The sequence below is a fragment of the Poeciliopsis prolifica genome, unplaced genomic scaffold (assembly GCF_027474105.1).
Source record: "Poeciliopsis prolifica strain line A6 unplaced genomic scaffold, Auburn_PproV2 SCAFFOLD044, whole genome shotgun sequence".
Lineage (NCBI taxonomy): Eukaryota > Metazoa > Chordata > Actinopteri > Cyprinodontiformes > Poeciliidae > Poeciliopsis > Poeciliopsis prolifica.
The window spans coordinates 1,412,555-1,432,006 of record NW_026562419.1 but is presented as its reverse complement, the minus strand read 5'-3'; the positions used below and the strand labels follow the sequence as shown (position 1 = coordinate 1,432,006).

Sequence of the window (19,452 nt, the reverse complement as noted above, 5' to 3'; positions counted from 1 at the left end):
TGATTGTTTTAATAATAAAATCATAAAAGTGATACGTTGTATTTCCTCTCAGCCCAGCTCCGTCCCTTCGCGGCGTAGCGCCACGGACAGATGCTGCAGGGACAGATGCTGCAGGTGGAGCCAGAATGAGTGCCGATCCGCTACTGCAGGAGACGCTGATCAAGCGTTCGCAGCAGAAGAAAAGGACGTCGCCGCTGAACTACAAGGAACGAGTGTTTGTCCTCACCAAGACCAGGCTGACGTACTACGAAGGGAAACCAGAGGGTCGCTGTTTTTATTTCTTACTGTCACAGTAAAACATAAATTAATCGCGAGAGAAATTAAAACTGAATCAATAATTTCCATTGTTTGATTTACTGTTTCTCTCTTAATACAAAAAACTGGATGATAAAAAAAGTCTTCAGTTTTGGTCTCAAACTAATTTCTTTTTTTATTTGTTGTTTGTGTTATTTTTGTTTACTTTTAGATTTTTTAGCATTTTTATTATCCCGTCACCGTTGTATTACGATGGTGTCAAAACAACAATATATTATTATTCGCAGTAACTTCTGGGACAATTTATTGTCCTGTAAAATGTATCATGATGACAGGCCTACACTGCAAAAACACAAAGTCTTACCAAGAATTTCTGGTCTACATTTAGTGCAAATATCTTCCTCCACTTAAAAGAAGACAAAACCAACTTAAAAGTATTTTTTCATGAAGAAATGGGACTTTTTGAAGTAAAATAATTCCTTAATATTGACGGAAAAGTACAATTTCTTGTTGAAAAGTTACTTTTAAGTTTGTTTGTCTTCTTTTAAGTGTAAGAAAATATTGAAGTAGAAATCAGACACATTTATTCGATAAGTTTTTTTGATGTTTTCAGTGCATCCACAATGTTTCTCATGAAGCAAATACACTTAAAAATGTGGCCAATGTTTAATTTATTGCTGGGTTTTTAGTCTTGACTTAAAGACACTCAGGGTTTCAGCTCTTTTTTTGCAGTTTTCTGGAAGTTTGTTCCACATTTGTGGTTTGTTAACGCAGATTTGTGAAGCTGAAAGCTGATTCCCATATTTGGTTCTGGTTCTGGGGATGCAGAGCAGTACCAGAACCAGAACCTGAGAGGTCTGGAAGGCGATAGAAGACTGATTTTGTAATCGTCTTTATGTGATTCTGAATGTTCAGCTTCAAGTTTGTTATCATTTTAAGCTTAAATCTATGCAGAATCATCCATGTAGATCTAAAGGATTCAGTTTCTATCTAACATTTTTATTTTACTGTACACCAGTGACAGTTTGGTTTGAGAGAAATCCAGTTTTACGCCCACGTGTCTCTACAGTGAGGCAGATAACCAAATCAAAAACTGTTCTAGAGGAAATGACAGTTTTAGGTTTTTTTATGTATCATCATCATCAAGTTAAAAAAAATGAGAGAAATGAAACGAGCGTTGGCTTATTACTCATCTGATAAACTCCAGCTCAGAAACCAACGTGTCTGTCGGCTGACAGCAACATGTTAGTGTGAAGAAGCAGAAAAAGCATTTCTGACACATTTTTCCGTCAACAAGAAGTTCAAGAGGGGCTCGGTGGAGCTGAGCCGCATCAGATGTGTGGAAATCGTGAAGAATGGAGGTGGGATCATCCCCTGCCAGAACAAAATACCCGTTCCAGGTAAAACACGCAGCACGGCTGCATTCTGCTAAAACACCATGAAAACTGACGATCTCGTCACGTCTGGAGATGAAACGGCGTCATGCGTCTGCGCCAAGATAACAATCAGAGAAAACCTGCTGCTGGCAGAGCCCAGCTGCAGCTGCTTTAACCTGCAGATCAGCGTTTCGGCTCAACGAAGCTGCAGTCACTCCCACAAGTCTCTCACCTACAAACGTCCTTTTTCCACCTTCACAGCTTCCTGGTCAGACCAGCTGACCGTAAACAGGCCAAACTCTGTTAACTGGATTATCATTTCACTTTTAACTTTTATTTTCCCAGGATTTTTATCTCATTACTGAATCACATTAATGTGCTTTCTTTCCTCAGTTCCTCCATTCCACAAAAGAAAGAGACTTTTAAAGTCTAAACTGGTTTTAGAAGAATTTATTTTAAATTGGCTACAATATAATAATTCACACATCAAGTCTGACCACTTTATTTAAAGTACTGCATGTTTAGTTTATTGCTGAGGAGGAACAAGAATATTTTCAGGCCTTTTTGTTCAAACCTCGACGATTTGGACCAAACGTTTGGACAATCTTTTTATATTTGCCACATCTTATCAAATCTTCCTGAATGTTTCTGTGTTTGTGTCCAGGTTGTGTACGATACCAACACGCTGTATGTTTTCGCTCCCACTCAGAAGAGCAGAAGTCAGTGGGTCCTGATGCTCAAAAATGGTGGGTCAAATAAAAACAAGAACCAGTCAAACTGAAAGTTTAGCAGATGAGAAAAACCAAGATGGTTTAAAACCACTGAAGGATGCCAGGGGTTAAAGGTTACCTGGATTTCTCTCAAAAGTCTGGAAGTTGATTCAAGTGTTTTCCAGTTTGGACAAAGAAAGAAAATTCTCTCCATCAGTTTATTTCCCATCTGCCCTCATCAGCACTTTTGTATTATTGGATTTTTCTGCAGAATTTAACTCCAAATCGTTGATTAAAAATTTAAGTTTTCATGGATTTTTTTTCTTGTAGATTTTATATCAGATATTTGATCAATGAAGTCATCTGCCAGGCTGCTGTTGGAAATCAGAAATGGGTTTAAAGGGGGATTTTTATGCGAAATTCACATTTTGTTCCCTTTTTGGTCTGTTCTGCTTCTAAAAACACAGGAAAATCAACCAGCTGATGTTTGTTGTTTTTCAGCAGTAAGTTAATTATTTTATTTCACTTATTTATATTTAGTCATATTTAAAATGCATCACATTTATTTTTTAAAAAGTACAAAATCTTGCCAAGTACTTTTGGGTCTTAGGAAGCGTAATGTGTCGCCTTTAACCTCCCTGCTGTAGGGCAGTAATGGACGCCGATGTTCTGCAGCTTCTGGACCGGATGAGGTTCTGTTCACCTCCATAATGTTTTTGTTTGATGTCGTTCTGATGATCGTGGCGTTGAGGGCGGATCTCTGATGTCACGCTGAAACGTTTTCACACTTGGAACCGCACTGTGAGGCTGGTTTCTCTGCAGCCCCCTCTGTTTCCACTGCGCTGTCGCTTTTCTTTTCTTTTTTTTAGCTCAAACCTCTAGTTTGGCAGGAAGTGGACTCTGACTGCAGACTGATCCGGTTTGATTTTTAAACACAAATCTGCTGCAGTCGGTCACTTTATACGTTTTGATATCGAACACGAAGCATGAAACTAAATTTATACCGACTTAATTTGTTCACATAAAGACAAAAAATGATTAATACAGCAGAAAAATCCCATTATTCTTAATTTCTCCTTCACATGGTCTTTTTGTTCTGTTTGCTGCTTCCAGAGATCCAACACAACCCAGTCGTGCTGCTGAAGTTTCACCCCAGTTCTGGCTGGAGGGCCAGTGGCTCTGCTGCCGCCAGGCAGACAAACAGGCGCTGGGCTGCGAGGAGTACAACCTGCAAGGAGACAGTAAGACCCGCCGCACGGCTTCCTGTTCAGTGTGACGCTGCGTCATCCATCAGTCAATCCATTTAGTCAACTATGGTGCAACTATATGCACGTTTATAGAAAGATGAGTGGAAGGAAAATGCTATTTATATATAAGTGTAACGTGTGACATTTAAAGCTTCTTGAGAAACATTCAGCTTGAGGCCAAAGGTCACAGTGATCCAGCCAGTAAAGACGAAACAGAAACGTTGAAACTTTCTGCTTCACTGTCGGTTTCTGTTCCTCTTCTTCTAGTTTCCAGAAAAACCTTTGCCTCCGATTCCTGGACAGGGAAACACGGTGAGTAAACAAAACGAGCAGCGGCAGCAGCCGATGAATCAGGAGCAGAGACGCTGACGCAAACACTCCGCCCTGCTGTCCAGCGCCGGCCGCGGCCGCCTCCCGTCCCGCAGGACGAAGACGAGGATGACGAGGAGGAGGAGGAGGTGGTGGTGGCTCTCTACGACTTCCCAGGCATGGAGCCGCACGACCTGAAGCTGGTCCGCGGCAGAGAGTACGTCATCCTGGAGAAATGTGACGTCAACTGGTTCAGGGCGCGCAACGAGTACGGGTGAGAGGTCACACAGAGGTCACGCAAAACCTTCTAACTGTCCGCCATTTTGGCTAAACTTTGTCATTCTTTTGGCCTTTTTGGCATTCAGAGCGAAAATCATCTGCAAAATCATCTGCAAAAAAACCAAAAAACCACTTTTCAGCAAGATATAGAAAGCTTGTTCTAAATCAATAATTCATTAATATTGATCAAAAGCAATATTTCACTGGCAGATTATTTCACTCATGATAAAACATTTTTCATCAATATTAAGGAATTATTTATCTAAAACAAACTCCTTTATCTTGCTGAAAAGTCACTTATAAGTTAGTTTTGTCTCATTTCATATTTGCACTAGAAATTAGAGCAAAAATATTTGGCAAGGTTTTCTGTTTTTACAGTGTATTGTCTCAGTTTAAAGAGGGACACTTCAGTAGGCAAAGTGGTTAAATTAACCAGATTTCCAGTTAAAAAATGACACTTTGTGCAGAATAAAGTAGATTTTTTCCCACTTTTTAAACCAGATTTTTGTGGGTTTGTTCCTCAGGGAGGAAGGATACATCCCCAGTAACTACGTGTCGGAGAAAACGTCTGGGAACCTGGTGCAGTTCTCGTAAGTGGCTCAAATGTTTCCTGGTTCAAAGTTGAAACCTGCTGCAGCTCTCATTAGTCATTAACTTTCTTAACTCGCATGATCATAAATTTTGTGACAAAAGGTTTTCTTTATTTAATGAATGTAAAAGTTCACTTTAATGACTGTTGCTACTTAAACTGAAGCTTATTTTTATTTCCAGCTGGTGTAGAAGGAACAGCAGGACTGGCAGCACTTTTGCACATGTGGTTTTTGTTAAAATTCATTATTTATTAACATTAAACATTTTTCTTAAGTTTTTGATGTGAATTTATTTCATTAACTGATCAGGATAAAACAAAGAGATGCTATAAAAACAATAGTTTGTTTCTACAAGCAACTTTTCCCCCAATATATAAAGTTTTGGATTTGAAGAGAAAAAAAACAGACAAGAACAAGGTTTTCAATAACTTTGTTTGCAAATAGCATTATTAATATTGCTAGTATTGCTAAGTATTATTGTGCTTTTTTATGTGCTACTTTTACTGTAAATATAAATATAAATATTTGACTACAAATATGAACCTAAACATTCCTCACCTGCATAAAGAAAGTTGTTTTTGTTTCACAAGACTTATCACTTATTTTGAATTTGTCATGCATTTTTCTAAAAATAAAAGTCACATTTAGGTTGACATTTATTACAAAATATAAGTAATCTCTCAGATTAAGTGTGGAAGTGATAAAAGTCTCATAATGTTTGTTTCAGGTGGTACAGTAAAGGAGTAAACAGGAACATGGCTGAGGAGCTGCTGAGGAAGGAGGTCAGTCTTTATTATTGTTTATTTTCTGCTTCTTTACTTTTAATATTTTATCAAACGTAAACCTTCGTGATTCAAACGCAGAAGCTTTGATTTAAATCTCCTCAGTTAAATATCAATCAATTTATCTGTTAACAAAAATGACCAATATTTTGGTTTGTTTGTGTTTGTCGCCCCCTGCAGGACAAAGAAGGAGCCTTCATTGTGAGAGACTCCAGCCTCCCGTCGACATACACAGTCTCTCTTTACACCAAAGCAGGATCTGGGTAAATCCCTGTCAGCCTGAATTTGACTTGGTTTCTGTTGGTTTTGTCAGTTTTAGACTCTTGACAAAACTTCTGCTGGTTACTATGATTAATATTAGCTGTTTAGATGTTTTTAAACCTCTGGTTTGACTGGATTTAGGCCATTTTTAAAATTAAAATTAAACTTGGTACTTAAACCAAACCTCAGTCGTATTAATTTTGAAGTTTTGTCTCGACCAGTTTAAGATTTCAACCATTTTTCTTTACAATGTAGCCAAAGTTTAATTATGTTGGACAAGAAACATCTGTGTACAACAATGTCTACCTCAGACTTAGGTTTGGACTAGGCCGTTGTAACACATAGTAAAGATATGCAGTGAGTTTTGCTTACAGACCAAACGGTCCGGCTTCAGTTCAACGTGGATTTGTTTCTGTTTCTCCCTCTGATCTGCTGTTTTGTTGTGTTTTATAGGAAAGGAGGTCCAATGATTAAACATTATCACATTAAAGAGACGCAGTGCTCCCCCAAAATGTTTTACCTGGCTGAGAAACACATGTTCAGCTCCATCCCTGAACTCATCGAGTACCACAGCCACAACGGAGCCGGTAACAAAAAGCCCAGCAGAACGGAGCCTAGCCGAGGCCCAATTTAATTTATTAAGTTGTATTTGATACATGTAGCATTTTTGTAGGAACTAAAGATAATATAGTAGAGTGAACTATAAAATATTCATTATTGCCTCTTTAAATATTTGAATAGCAGATCATTTATGTGTGAATTTGTTCTTCTTCAGGTCTTGCAGCCAGGCTCAGATATCCTGTAGGAAAGCAGGACAAGTCAGGTCCATCGACGGCAGGCTTCAGCTACGGTGAGTGGCACAGCCAGATTATCTTCAATCTTTATTTCAGACTTTAGTTTACAGTATTTTTACCTTCACCTGCTCTTGGTTTAACCCTGCATGTGTTGTATCTGCAGAGATGTGGGAGATCAACCCGAGCGAGTTGACCTTCATGAAGGAGCTGGGCTGCGGTCAGTACGGCCAGGTGAGGCTCGGCATGTGGAGGTCTCAGCACAAGGTGGCCATTAAGGCCATCAAGGAGGGCGCCATGTACGAGGAGGACTTCATCGAAGAGGCCAAACTCATGATGTAAGGACCAGAAAACAACCAAAACGAGAATTACTAGAGTGGTTTACTTGGCAAACAAACAGAGCAGAATACAGAGGGTTAATGTGAATGAACCCAAAAGCCTGGATTTCCTCATGATGGGCGGCTCATTCTCTTGCCGTCTCTCCAGGAAGTTGTCCCATCCCAAGCTGGTGCAGCTGTACGGCGTCTGCAGCCAGCAGAGGCCCATCTACATCGTCACAGAGTTCATGCAGCAGGGCTGCCTGGTGAACTACCTGAGGCAGCGGCGCGGCAGCTTCAGCCCCGGGTCGCTGCTCGACATGTGCCTGGACGTCTGCGAGGGCATGGAGTACCTGGAGGAAAACAGCTTCATCCACAGAGACCTGGTACGTCTCTTCTGCTTCTGACTGGGGCTTTGCAACCTCTGCTGCTGTCATTTATGAGCTGCTTGTCTTGTGAAGGCGGCCAGGAACTGCCTGATGAACGACGCTATGGTGGTGAAGGTTTCTGACTTCGGCATGGCCAGGTAAGACTCTGATTATTTTCATATCACTCACACAAATCTGCGGCCATTAAACGCTCCTCTTGCAGGTACGTCTTGGACAACCAGTACACCAGCACCAAAGGTGCCAAGTTTCCTGTGAAGTGGTCTCCGCCTGAGGTCTTTAACTACTGCAAGTTCAGCAGCAAGTCGGACGTCTGGTCGTACGGTGAGAACGCTAAAACCACAGAGCAACACATTTACACATCAACACCAGAACAGAGCTGAGAATCTCACTCTTAAGTAAGTCAGCGTTAATTGTGATAAAACAACAAATAAACATTAGAGGAAGCTAATGCTAAAGCTAGCAGAAACTAACGCTTAGGCTAGCAGAGACTAAAGTGCTAACTTAAGTTTAAATTATATATGCACCGTCTATGCCCAGTTTAAATTTGAAATTATAATTTACATTTTCTATTTTACCCGGAGATATTTTGTTTGTATTTATATCTTTTTCTCTGCTGTCTGTTTTATTTTGTTCTTGTATGTTTGTAGTTTTAAATAGGGGGAAAAAGAGAAGCATCCCATATTTCAAAATAAGAGCATGAAGGATTTTCAACAGTTGATAACAAAAATGTCAACACAGATGTTGAACTTCATCCATCTGAAAGTTTACTAAATAATTACGCATTTTAAAGAAATTATAATGCGTTAATTGTTTTCAAAGGTAGCAAAAGTGCTAAATGAAAATTTAGCTCTGCTGTTAGCATATTAGCAATGGTGTTAAGATAAAATAATCTTATCAGATTATTTTATCATCAGACAAACAAAACCTGGAAAAACACAACGAGAGTCTTGGGTTTGATCGGTTCTGATCGTTATTTGAAAAGCGATGCTGTTTCTTTTGTCTCTTCGTTTTCTGATGTCTAAACGTCTTTGAGTTAAAATCAACATCTCTTTGACGACGTTGACATGCTTGTGTCTGTGTCCAGGTGTGCTGATGTGGGAGGTCTTCACAGAGGGCCAGATGCCGTTCGACCAAAGACTCAATCACGAAGTGGTTGCCATGGTCACCAACGGGCATCGGCTGTTCCGGCCCAAGATGGCGCCGCCCGCCCTGTACGACATCATGCAGCTCTGTTGGAACAACGTAAGTGGAAGGAAAAGAGAAAACGTCTGTCTGCTCCCTCAGCCTTTTTCTGCTTCACTGACTCACAGAGCAAACAGCTCAGATTAGATGCTGTTTTAACACGGAGTTGACAAAAACAAACGTATTCAAGTAAATAATCAGATATATTTTTAGTTTAAAAAAATAATCTAAAAAGAAATTCTGACTGTTGACAGAAGTTGAATGAGTTTTTTATGTTTTATCTGCTTTTTTATTGAATATGCTTTTCACAATGTGTCTGACATTGCTGTCTGTAAATGATATTAATTGCATAATTTTTATGTTTTTAATGGACGACAGATGAAAATTATCTCTAATATTTTTGTGTGTTTAATAATAAAAGGCTTTATTTACAGAGCTGGTTATTCATTATTGAATGTGTAGCGCCATCTGTTGGACTGTTCTGTTATTTCAATTCTTAACTTTGAATTCAAAAGGAAACTAGAGATTCATTTTATGTTTGTAGATAAAAGGATTTTTTTTTTTTAGCCTGAACAGAAATGTGTTTATTTCCTTTAAAACATTCCTGTTTTCTGTTTTGTAAAACTGGCGATGTAAGAAATTATTGTTCAAACTTCCATCAATGTTAACTGGACTGTAAATATTTCATACTAAAATAATCTCCTGCATGAAAAGTTACCTGTAAGTTAACAGGTAACTTTAATTTCAAGTGTACTGAGATATTTGCACTATAATCTAGATAAAAAACACTTGGGAAAGTTTTGGGCTTTGCTCCATTTGGCGTTTGTTCCACAGAGCAACACAGTTACTTTATTGTTGTATAAAATGGCTCTGAGGTTGGAAAATGCATACCGGCCCTTTAAGAGTTCCAGATTCTGCTCTGTTTTTCTAGAGGACGTTTCTGAAGTTTTACTTTTCTCTCTGCAGAGGCCGGATGAGCGTCCGTCTTTCTCTCAGCTTTGCCTGATGCTCTCAGACGTTTTGGAGGACGACGGTACTTTTTCACCCTGAGCATCCAGGATGATGCTCAGGATCCTGGCTGAAGACGCACCTGCTGTCCCAACCTTTCCAAAGGCTTTGTGGTGTTTATATTTTAAAACCACAAACGGAAGGATAGCAACCTGCACATTAATGCTGCTTAACGCGATGAAACGTCGAGGCGCGCAGAGGAACCGACCACATCTGCTCATCAGCTGCTGCGTCTCTGCTGAACCCGATTCAGGTCGGCGAACTGGACCTGAGTGACGCTCACTGACTGCAGAGGCTTAGCCAGGTGTTTCAACATGTTGGGTGGAAATAAATGGCTTCCTTTCTTCTGCTTGTTGGAGTTCTTACTGCAAGTAAAGAAACTCACAAGTCGAGGTTTAACCGCAGCACAGACTGATTTTTATTTAATACCAGCCCTTGAGTGAAACCTAACACAAAAATCAGAAACTCATTTTTATATTCTTAACTAAATAAATTTTGTGGCCTGCCAGCAGTTTAAACTCTCCAGTTTTTGACAGTTTTTTGGTTAAACCTTTTAAACTTTTTTAAAAGCAACATTGTTGCTAATCACACATTGTTTCAACATATTGTGGTTTGTAACATGTTTATAACACTTTTCACAACAGTGTTATAAACAATATATTATATAGTTACAAAGCAGCAATATGTTGCTTACTCTGTAAAGCAACATATTGCTGCTTTGTAACATATTTTTAACATGGTTACAACATTCTTTATAACAGATTATACTGCAACAATATTGCTGTTAACATTGTTTTATAATAACTGTATGTTGCTGTGTTACAATGTTGTTTTGTAATATATTGTTTATAACATTGTTATGAAGCCACATTGTTTATAACAATGCTTTGTAACAACATACTGTTTATAACAATAGATTGTTGCTATACAGCAGAATATTAAAAAAATGATATGTAAAAAAGCAAAGTTTTTCGACTTTTGTTAAAGTGACATGTTGCTAATCAGAAGTTGTTTCAACATATTGTTTATAACATGGTTATAACTGTATAACAACAACTTGATATAAAGCAAATATGTTGCTGATTACACGTTATTGTTGTCAACAATATGTAGTTACAAAGCAACGTAACGTTGTTATAAAGAGCCGATTCCACAGTCTGTGACGCTTTGGGTCTCCATGTCATCAGCTGTTCATGTAAAACAGCCCAAACCAGTACAGTTACTGGTCTACTTACACTGAATGTACAATAATGGTTTATATATATATATTATGCTACAAGTTTCAACTTTATGAATGTACTTAACTGAAATAAATAAATAATTAACAGACTCCCAAAGCTTTTCAGTGGGTTTGTGTAACAGCGCCAGGTCGACCTCAGACATGGGTTAAATCCACAGACCGATGAACACGTCAGTCCCCAGAAACTGCTTATGAATGCAAACTTCATATTTTCTCCTCTGCAGACTCATTTGTGACATTTCTTTGACATTTGAACCAGCATCGTTTCGCCAGACGGTCGGAGGGAATTAAACACGAGACATGCAGCAGCTTTCAGAGAAAACTAGCTAAAGTTAGTTTCCTGGCAGCAGTTTTCTCAAACATCCGACCGCACATTCTGTCATGAGAGAGAGCCACAAGTTCCTGTCAAGTTTGAGGAAGTCATATTGATCTCTTCATTAGAGGAAACAAACACGTCGGGACACTTTCTCATTGGAAACGGTGAGCTCTGTTTTATCAACTAAATGCTAAACATGGTGAATTTGATCAGATAATACGGATTTACTTATTAACATAGTTACTAAGTATTTAAAACTTTTTATATGGGTCAAGTTCAATATTTCATTTCCAGAGTTTCAGTTTGTAGTTTTAATTAATTTATCATTCCAACATACTTTAGGAAACTAAGCTAAATAGTCCAGTTTCGTTTGTGATTTCTATGTTCTTTGAGGATAAAGTATACTGCAAAAACATAAAATTCAGTATGTTTGTCTAGTCGATTGTGTAATATCATAGTTATTTGAAATGTAACTTGCAAGTAACTGATAATCTCTCTGCTGCAAAGTTACTTGTAAGATAATTCATTTTGAAATAAGACAAAACTGAGATATTATCACCAGAAACTAGACCAAAATACTTGGTAAGTTTTGTTTGGTCGGTGTATTCGGGGTTGACTCTTGAACTGCCTCCGTTCTTCAGTTCAAGTTTTGTGATGTAGGGTTAGGATGCAACAGTCAGGACGGCAGGTTTGTCTGTGTCACACATTTCAGCAACGAGCCAATTCATTCCAGTTCATCCTGGTTATCAACAGTGAATTGAGCTCAATTTATTATTCAAATTATTTTAAAAACTTTTCTCTACTAAAACCCAGCAGATTGTAAATCGTCAGAAAAAATTATCAGCATTGCTAACTGGTCTTATGCAACTCTAATGCAACTAACCAACAATGTTAGCAGTTTTGATGTTCAACTGTTCAGAACAGATCTAGATCAACCCACTTTTGTCTCCTCTGATCGAAGGACATGACGACTCAGCAGGTTTGGTGTTTCCTGCCAACCACAGCTCTTCTCTTCCTCCTGTCTGTACAAGCGTTTGCTGAAGTGATGAAGTCAGTATCAGACTGTGACCTCTTCCTCCTTGGCCAAACACCACCGCACATTCCAGGCATCCTGGAGGGCGGGATGATCCTCGATCAGAACCGGTACAAGGTCATTTGCCAGACCTACGGGAATCAAAGAAAATTCTTGACGCTTTACGATGTGCGCAACCGGATTCCGGTGTTTTCTGCTTTCAAGTTCACTGGAGAAGTTTCCAGAAAGAGACCCAAAACCGATTGGAAGATAGAACCGCAGGTAGGCTTGTTTTCACACCTGAGAGTCCTGTAGACTCGACTGAATTTGGGACCAAATTACATTTGTTATATTTTCAGTTGGTGTGGTTAGCTTTCACAATGCACTGAGTCAAACCAACCAAACCCTTTGAAAAACCTGTTCCCTTCCCCACCTGTGGGGGCAAAATACCAAACACAAAAATATAACAACACAAAAACCTCTAAAGAAGACACTGAGCAAAAAATGGAAACAAAAATGGAGTGGTGTCAAATTTTAGCAGTTGTAGTTTTTCACTTTTGTCATTGGCAAAAGACCACAATCCATTTCTTACACTAGACTAGCGTGTTTGTTTTGGTTGCATTTATCCCGAATGTGCAGCGCTAAAGTCCACTTCCTGCTTCTGGAGTGGTCTCCGGTCCACTTAGCACTCACATATGCAAACCGCACCAGAGTTTGCTTTTTTGGTCAAACATTCACACAACCCCAGACAAATCAGACTCTCTAGACCGGGGCAGCTCAAGTCCAGTCCTTTAGAGCTTCCATCCTGCAACTTTCAGATGCTTCCCTGCTCCAACACACCTGAATCAAATGAATCGTCAGCAGGTAGGTTCAGAGTCGATCCTGGTCTGTTGGATAAAGACGCATCTAAAGGTTGCATGACGGAAGCTCTGGAGGACTGGACTTGAGCACCCTTGCCTTCTCGTCTCAACTACTCTTTTCGCAGCTGGAGAATCCAAATGGAGAGAAGAGGATGATCCCCGGAGATACGAACAGAACCTACAACCACCAGGCCGGCACTGTGGATTACAGATCCAACAGAACATTTGACCGGGGTCACATATTTCCTAGCTCCTACGCCTCAACCAAAGCGGACAAACGGTCGACTTTCACCCTGACCAACGTTGTTCCCCAAGCGGAGTCCTTCAACAAGGGCAGCTGGAACAAAATGGAGAGGTGTGTAAACATCGTTGTTTGTCTCAGATCCAACATGGCCGACTTCACAACAAACTCACTCAGGTTCACTGAATACAGTAAAATAAAGTACAATAAATAACTTGAAGCAAACTACAGATGCGCCACCACAGCAAGCCCATAACAATAAATACATTTTGATAAACTTCACATCAAATAAAACCCTTTTACGTGTACAACATTCAGAGACTATTAAACAGTGGATAACGGAACATCTCTAACAAGAGAAAATCAAGTACAAAACCCATGAATATTATTAAATTAATTTAAAATATATGCTAAAATGCAACATAACACAGAACTGATCCCAATACAGTTAGACTGAAACAGAAAAAGGGGAGGAGCTGCCCGTAACTGACTGCTATAGTTACCACCAACTGTCAAGAGCCACATGACTTATACCAATGAATCAAAGTCAAAATTTAGCTAAAGTTAACCCTAATGAAACCCTGTTCCAGGTGCACAAATGCATCATGGAGAAGTACTGCGTCAGCAGCGGCGGCGGTACCGGGGGCTTTGTGGTGACCGGGGCCCTGCCCAGCTCCAACAGCACCCTCAACAACAGGGTCAACGTTCCCGCTGCGCTCTGGTCGGCGTTCTGCTGCTACAGCGCCGTGGCCGAGGCGTGGATAGCGAGCGGCACTGGGGCCACAACGTTCAGGACGAGTCCAAACACAAGTATCTGAAGACGGAGACTCTGGAAGACCTCCAACACCGGCTGCACAGGTCCAACTCTGAGTTTGTAATATTCCCTGGATCAGAATGTCCTCTGACAACAACCGTAACAGAGTTTTACCCAGAAACGAAAAACTGCTTCTGCCCACCGACCGTCCCGGACCCTTGATCTTCTGTCTCTGGTTCCGCTGCATTTCCACCTTCTCACCATGCGCTCTTCTTCTCCTTCTTTTTATTCTCATATCATCACTGCATATCCTGATATTCAAGACAAACAGACTGAACTGGGACAGTGAAAACCAGTAAATAATCATTGGGAACCTTTCTTTAATCTTTCTACATTTTCCAGTCTGTGTTGCAATTGCTTTCCTTTTCCAGTAGATGGCGCAACCTTCAAATAAAATTGGTTGCAATCTCCTTAGGAATGTATAAATGCATCTTTATTTGCGTTATTTGCGTATTGTTCAACAATACCATATGGAATGTGATTTGTAAAGTTAGACAGTTAAAAATTAGCAACAATAATCTGGATTATTTGGTCCATCTTAAAAATGGAGATTCACGAGGATGTGAGATACAAGAAGAAGGTGGATTTGCAACAAGAAGGAAACATTTGCAGCACAAATCCTGGTGGAAAATGAGGAAAGAAATGCCCTAGAAGAACTGGACAAACTCCAGGCTTCCTATGCTCAAAGTCTGAAGACGCAGTTTAGTGATGCAAGGGTTAATGAGGAACAGCAGCTCCTTGATATGTTTCATAAAATATCACAGCAGATCATATTTCTGCCAGACAGTGAGAGACGTTTGCAGGAAGAATTGGACCACGTCAAAGTTTCATAGAAGAACTCCAGTGCAAATATGAAAAAGATGTTTCCAGAATGAAACAAGAAGTGGAAATGTTTCAACAGCAGGTCAGAGAACGTCGCTAATTTACAAATAACAACTGAGAATCTGAGGCTGCAGATAAGGATTCTGATATAAAAACCTTTATTATACAAAGGCATAATATTCTGTAAGAAGGATGAAATCATAGAACATGTTAGAATGTCACAGATATGAAGTAGAGAGAAGATTATCAAGAGAGAGTTCGGAAACTAAAAAAAGGAAAGTGAATACACTGAAAAAATGCTTAATAGAAATGGATGATATTTAATATTTAGTTTAGTCTATGTTTGATTTTTGTGTTAAATGTATATATATTCCAAAATATTCTAATATTCTAATCTTGAACATTTTACTGACATTTATATACATTTATACAGATTGTATTTTTTTTGACAACAGATATTTTAAGACTTTAATTTCTCTTAATTGTGACAATTTTCTGCTAACAGTTCATGAAAAAACTAAATTTAAGACTTAAATATTACATCAAATCGATAAACTATTTTGAAGGCAGAAATGTGGGATTATTCGCGTAATCATGAATGACACTCTGTACCGGTAGGTGGCGGTATTGGGCCTGTAGTTGTTTGCCAACCGCGAACCGCCATGAAAACACAAGAAGAAGAACCAAAGACAACAAAGATGGCGGCTGCACGTTCGAGTTTTGTTTGGACTGATGAAGAGGTGGAACTTTTACTTCGTGTTACTTTAGAGTATAAATATTTAATGTACCAGGAGGACATTGATTGGGAGTCCTGCCCGACAAAGTATGCAGATATCCACGAAGCCTTCGTGCGGCGGTATCCAGCCGGCAGAACGGTGGAGTTCCCCCACAGCACCGAGGCGACCTCCAGGCACCAGCTGACCTGCAAGCTCAAAGCGATCCGCTGGAAATACCGGCAGGCTGTGGGCTCCGGACGGCCGAACAGACACGGCCGTGTGGTGATGCTGTACTTTGAGCTTTGCAAGCAGATCTGGGATGAATCACCGGACACGGAGGCAGTAGAATCTGGGTTAGAGACCCGAGAGGTGGAGGGCAGCTTCAGGAGTTCTTCGGCCGCAGAGACTCCACGTGCTGCTCGGTTCGACCCCGTGGGGATGAAGTCTCTCTGAGCGATGAAAACCTCGGTTCCGAGGTGAATACAAGACGGAACATCCTCCAGGTGGGTGAGCACATCCTCTGCAGGCCAGTGGCGGATCTATTTTAAAGTGGTTAAAACTGATGGTCAGTGGTGTCCAAAGTGCGGCCCGCGAGCCATTTGTGGCACTTAGACTGATTTTTTTTGTCTCCCTTAACAACAAGAGTTTAAACTTCAGGTGGAAATTCTCACTGACATAATGGAAAATATGCCTTTGCAAAGTGCTGCACAGTGTTGCAATTAACATGAATATAAAATGTTAATTACAGCACAAAATGTTTGTATTTTTATCCCCAAACGTCACTGAAAAGCTGACTTTGCTGCCCCCACATCAGCTTTTAGTCAGTTTATCAAATAATAAATTAATATTTATTGAATAATTTGTTCAACTTAGCGTGAAATAATTTGAAACAAATGTGCAAAATCATTTTTCAGTTTTTGGATCGACATTGAATAATATTGCTACAAATAATCAACAAATAAATCAGGATAATCTATAAAAACGTTCAAAAGTTCATGTTTATTTGGATATTTTGTTGCACAATCATCTGTCATCTTCAGCAGCCGTTTTACTCATTCCAAACGTAATTGAACTTTAATTTGGTAAACTATCAATTAGTTTGGTCAAACAAGAAACAAGTTTAAGTATTATTTCAAGGACATAAACCTTTAGAGAGCCCTGTCCCCTTTTTGCCCCCCATGTGGATCCGCCCATACATAGATTTGTCATGTGATGTTTTGTTTCTCATTTAAAGGCGACGCGCGCAGGCCACCAGAGAGACCAGCTGAAAAGGAAGGTGCTCTCCGATCCGGCCGTGCACCCTCCAGATTAAAAGACGCATGTTGCAGTTGCTTGAGGAATCCGAGAAGAACAACAAAACTAAACTGAACAACCTTTCAGTGCAGATGGAAAAGATGTTAGACTCCATTGATAAAGGGATGACTTTACTAAGAACACTCATGTATCAGTCACAGAACAACAGCCCACGTCCTGATGGAAGCAGCAGCAAAGATACAGATGTTCACATTCCTTCATCTGGACTCCAGACTGAAATCCAAGCTGCTGAAGCAGATCACCACTATCACCACTATGAAGAGATGGACTGTGATGTCTGCACTGGGAGGAAACTGAAAGCTGTCAAGTCCTGTGTAGTTTGTTTGATGAGTTACTGTGAGGAACATCTCCAACCTCACTACGACGCTCCACATTTAAAGAAACACAACCTGGTGAATCCCTCCAGGAAGCGACAACAAATCCATCAGAGAATCCAGGACCAAGAGAAAGATGTGAAGCTGCTTCAACAGGAGGTGGAGGCCATCAATGTCTCTGCTGATAAAGCAGTGGAGGACAGTGAGAAGATCTTCACTGAGCTGATCCGTCTCCTCCAGAAAAGAAGCTCTGATGTGAAGCAGCAGATCAGATCCCAGCAGGAAACTGAAGTGAGTCGAGTCAAAGATGTTCAGGAGAAGCTGCAGCAGGAGATCACTGAGCTGAAGAGGAAAGACGCTGAGCTGGAGCAGTTCTCACACACAGAGGATCACACCCAGTTTCTCCTCAACTACCCCTCACTGCCAGCACTCAGTGAGTCCACAGGATCATCCAGCATCAACATCCGTCCTCTGAGACACTTTGAGGACGTGACAGCAGCTGTGTCAGAGCTCAGAGACAAGCTACAGGACGTCCTGAGAGACTCATGGACAAATATCGAATTGAGAGTCAATGAAGAACCAAAGACAAGAGCTGAATTCTTAAAATCTTCACAGGAAATCACTCTGGACCCAAACATAGAAAACAGAGATCTGTTATTATCTGATGGGAACAGAAAAACAATAAAAGAAGAGGAGTCTGAATTCCCTGATTATAATGGAATCTGACTGGATGTTGTTTCTGGTTGGTGATGTCATCATGGTTTCCTACCAGAACATCAGCAGAGCAGGACGATCAATGAATGTTTATTTGGATTTGGTTACAGGTCATTATGATGCTACACAGATAAAAGTTTCATCACAACAAAGTTAAACTCCAGTACCAGGTCCAGTTTCCTCCAGAGTGGGAGTGTATCTGGATCACACAGCAGGTATTCTGTGTTTCTGCAGCGTCTCTGAATCCATGACTCTCCTCCACAGAGTCGGTACCGTTGGTTTTGTTTGTCTGTAGAATTCATTAATCTAAACATTCAGCAGTGATCAAAGGTCCAGTTGGTTCAAGTGTGTATTTTAGTTTTTAGTTTAGTCTTTATCATTGCTGCCGAGTTATTTTATGGATCAGTATTGTGAAAACTTTTTTTTTTGAAGAGCTATTGATTAAAATCGATGGTAATTTCCAAAAGGTTGTAGTCATTTATGAGCTGATAGAGAAATGTCCTCTTTGTTTAATTGAATTTGCTGAAGCATTTGTGGACACAGCTACTGTATTAAAACACTCTGGAAAATAGGAAAATAAAGAAATGAAGAATAAACCGTCTAAGAGATTTTTAAGAAAAAGAAACATTTTGTTCAGCAGAGGGAGGGAAACTAAATAGGTTTTGGGTTTGTGATTTGGAAAATGACAGCAGGAAAAACAAAATCACAGTCACAAAATGTGAAAACATCACAGTAATAAAGAGCTAAAATAGTTAAAATGCATATTTCTATAATTAATTTCCTAGTGACATTAGAAAAACTACCTGACAACATCCAAATGTAAGAAAAAAAAACTACTGAATGGAAACTACATCTAACTTTTACATTGTTTGAAATAAGGAGCTTTTAATGTCAATTGTCCCAAAGAAAAGACCATTATTTTTACAATTAATTTTGACAATGTTGAATTTGGGGACAAAGGTAAAATAATATCTTGGAACAATTGTCATAATTAAAATATTAAATCATGTAAAAATTAATTAGACTCCAAAAATATGGAGTGAATTATTTCTGAAAGGTTATATTATCCATATTTTACTCACCTTTTATCACCAAATCAAAGTGGACTTATGTTGACAAAGATTAGATTTCAAAATACCAGTAAATTAATAAAATCTACAGTGTGAAATATTGTTGGAGTTCAAATAATTTAAAGAAAAGCAGGAAAGTCACGTGAGCGTTTATTTGGATTCAATGACAAATGTTGGTGTTTAGAACGTGACTCAGAAAGTTACGCATTTTATCTCAACGATGCTGAAACTCCAGAACCAGGTCCAGTTTCCTCCAGAGTCGTACCTGGACCACAGCAGGTATTCTGTGTTTCTGCAGCGAATCTGAATCCATGACTCCTGCAGAGTCCAGACCAGATTCACTCAGCCGCTGCAGGCTGGAGTTTATATTTATCGACTCCATTTCAAACCGAAATAGACAGCAAAGATCTGAAATCTAGTTGAAGATGTATATTTCAGCTTCAGCTCGTCTCTCATTGACGATGAAACATCATGGCTGCCGTTTCTTCACTGCTCAGAGATTCATCTTTCTTTATGAAGCTAC

The 19,452-nt window shown here is 39.7% G+C and overlaps 1 protein-coding gene across 1 annotated transcript; it reads left to right on the top strand.

Annotated features, from left to right (window-relative positions):
- Window positions 1-3,667: 3,667 nt before the first annotated feature.
- On the top strand, window positions 3,668-10,151 carry LOC129376472 (tyrosine-protein kinase Tec-like). Its single transcript, XM_055056093.1, has 14 exons — window positions 3,668-3,673; window positions 3,856-3,900; window positions 3,984-4,171; window positions 4,701-4,766; window positions 5,494-5,548; window positions 5,729-5,811; window positions 6,263-6,396; window positions 6,585-6,659; window positions 6,767-6,938; window positions 7,087-7,303; window positions 7,379-7,443; window positions 7,509-7,627; window positions 8,391-8,548; window positions 9,455-10,151. Exons 1-14 carry the CDS (start codon window positions 3,668-3,670, stop codon window positions 9,536-9,538), a joined length of 1,467 nt encoding a protein of 488 aa, XP_054912068.1. The 3' UTR covers window positions 9,539-10,151.
- The last annotated feature ends 9,301 nt before the right edge of the window (window positions 10,152-19,452 follow it).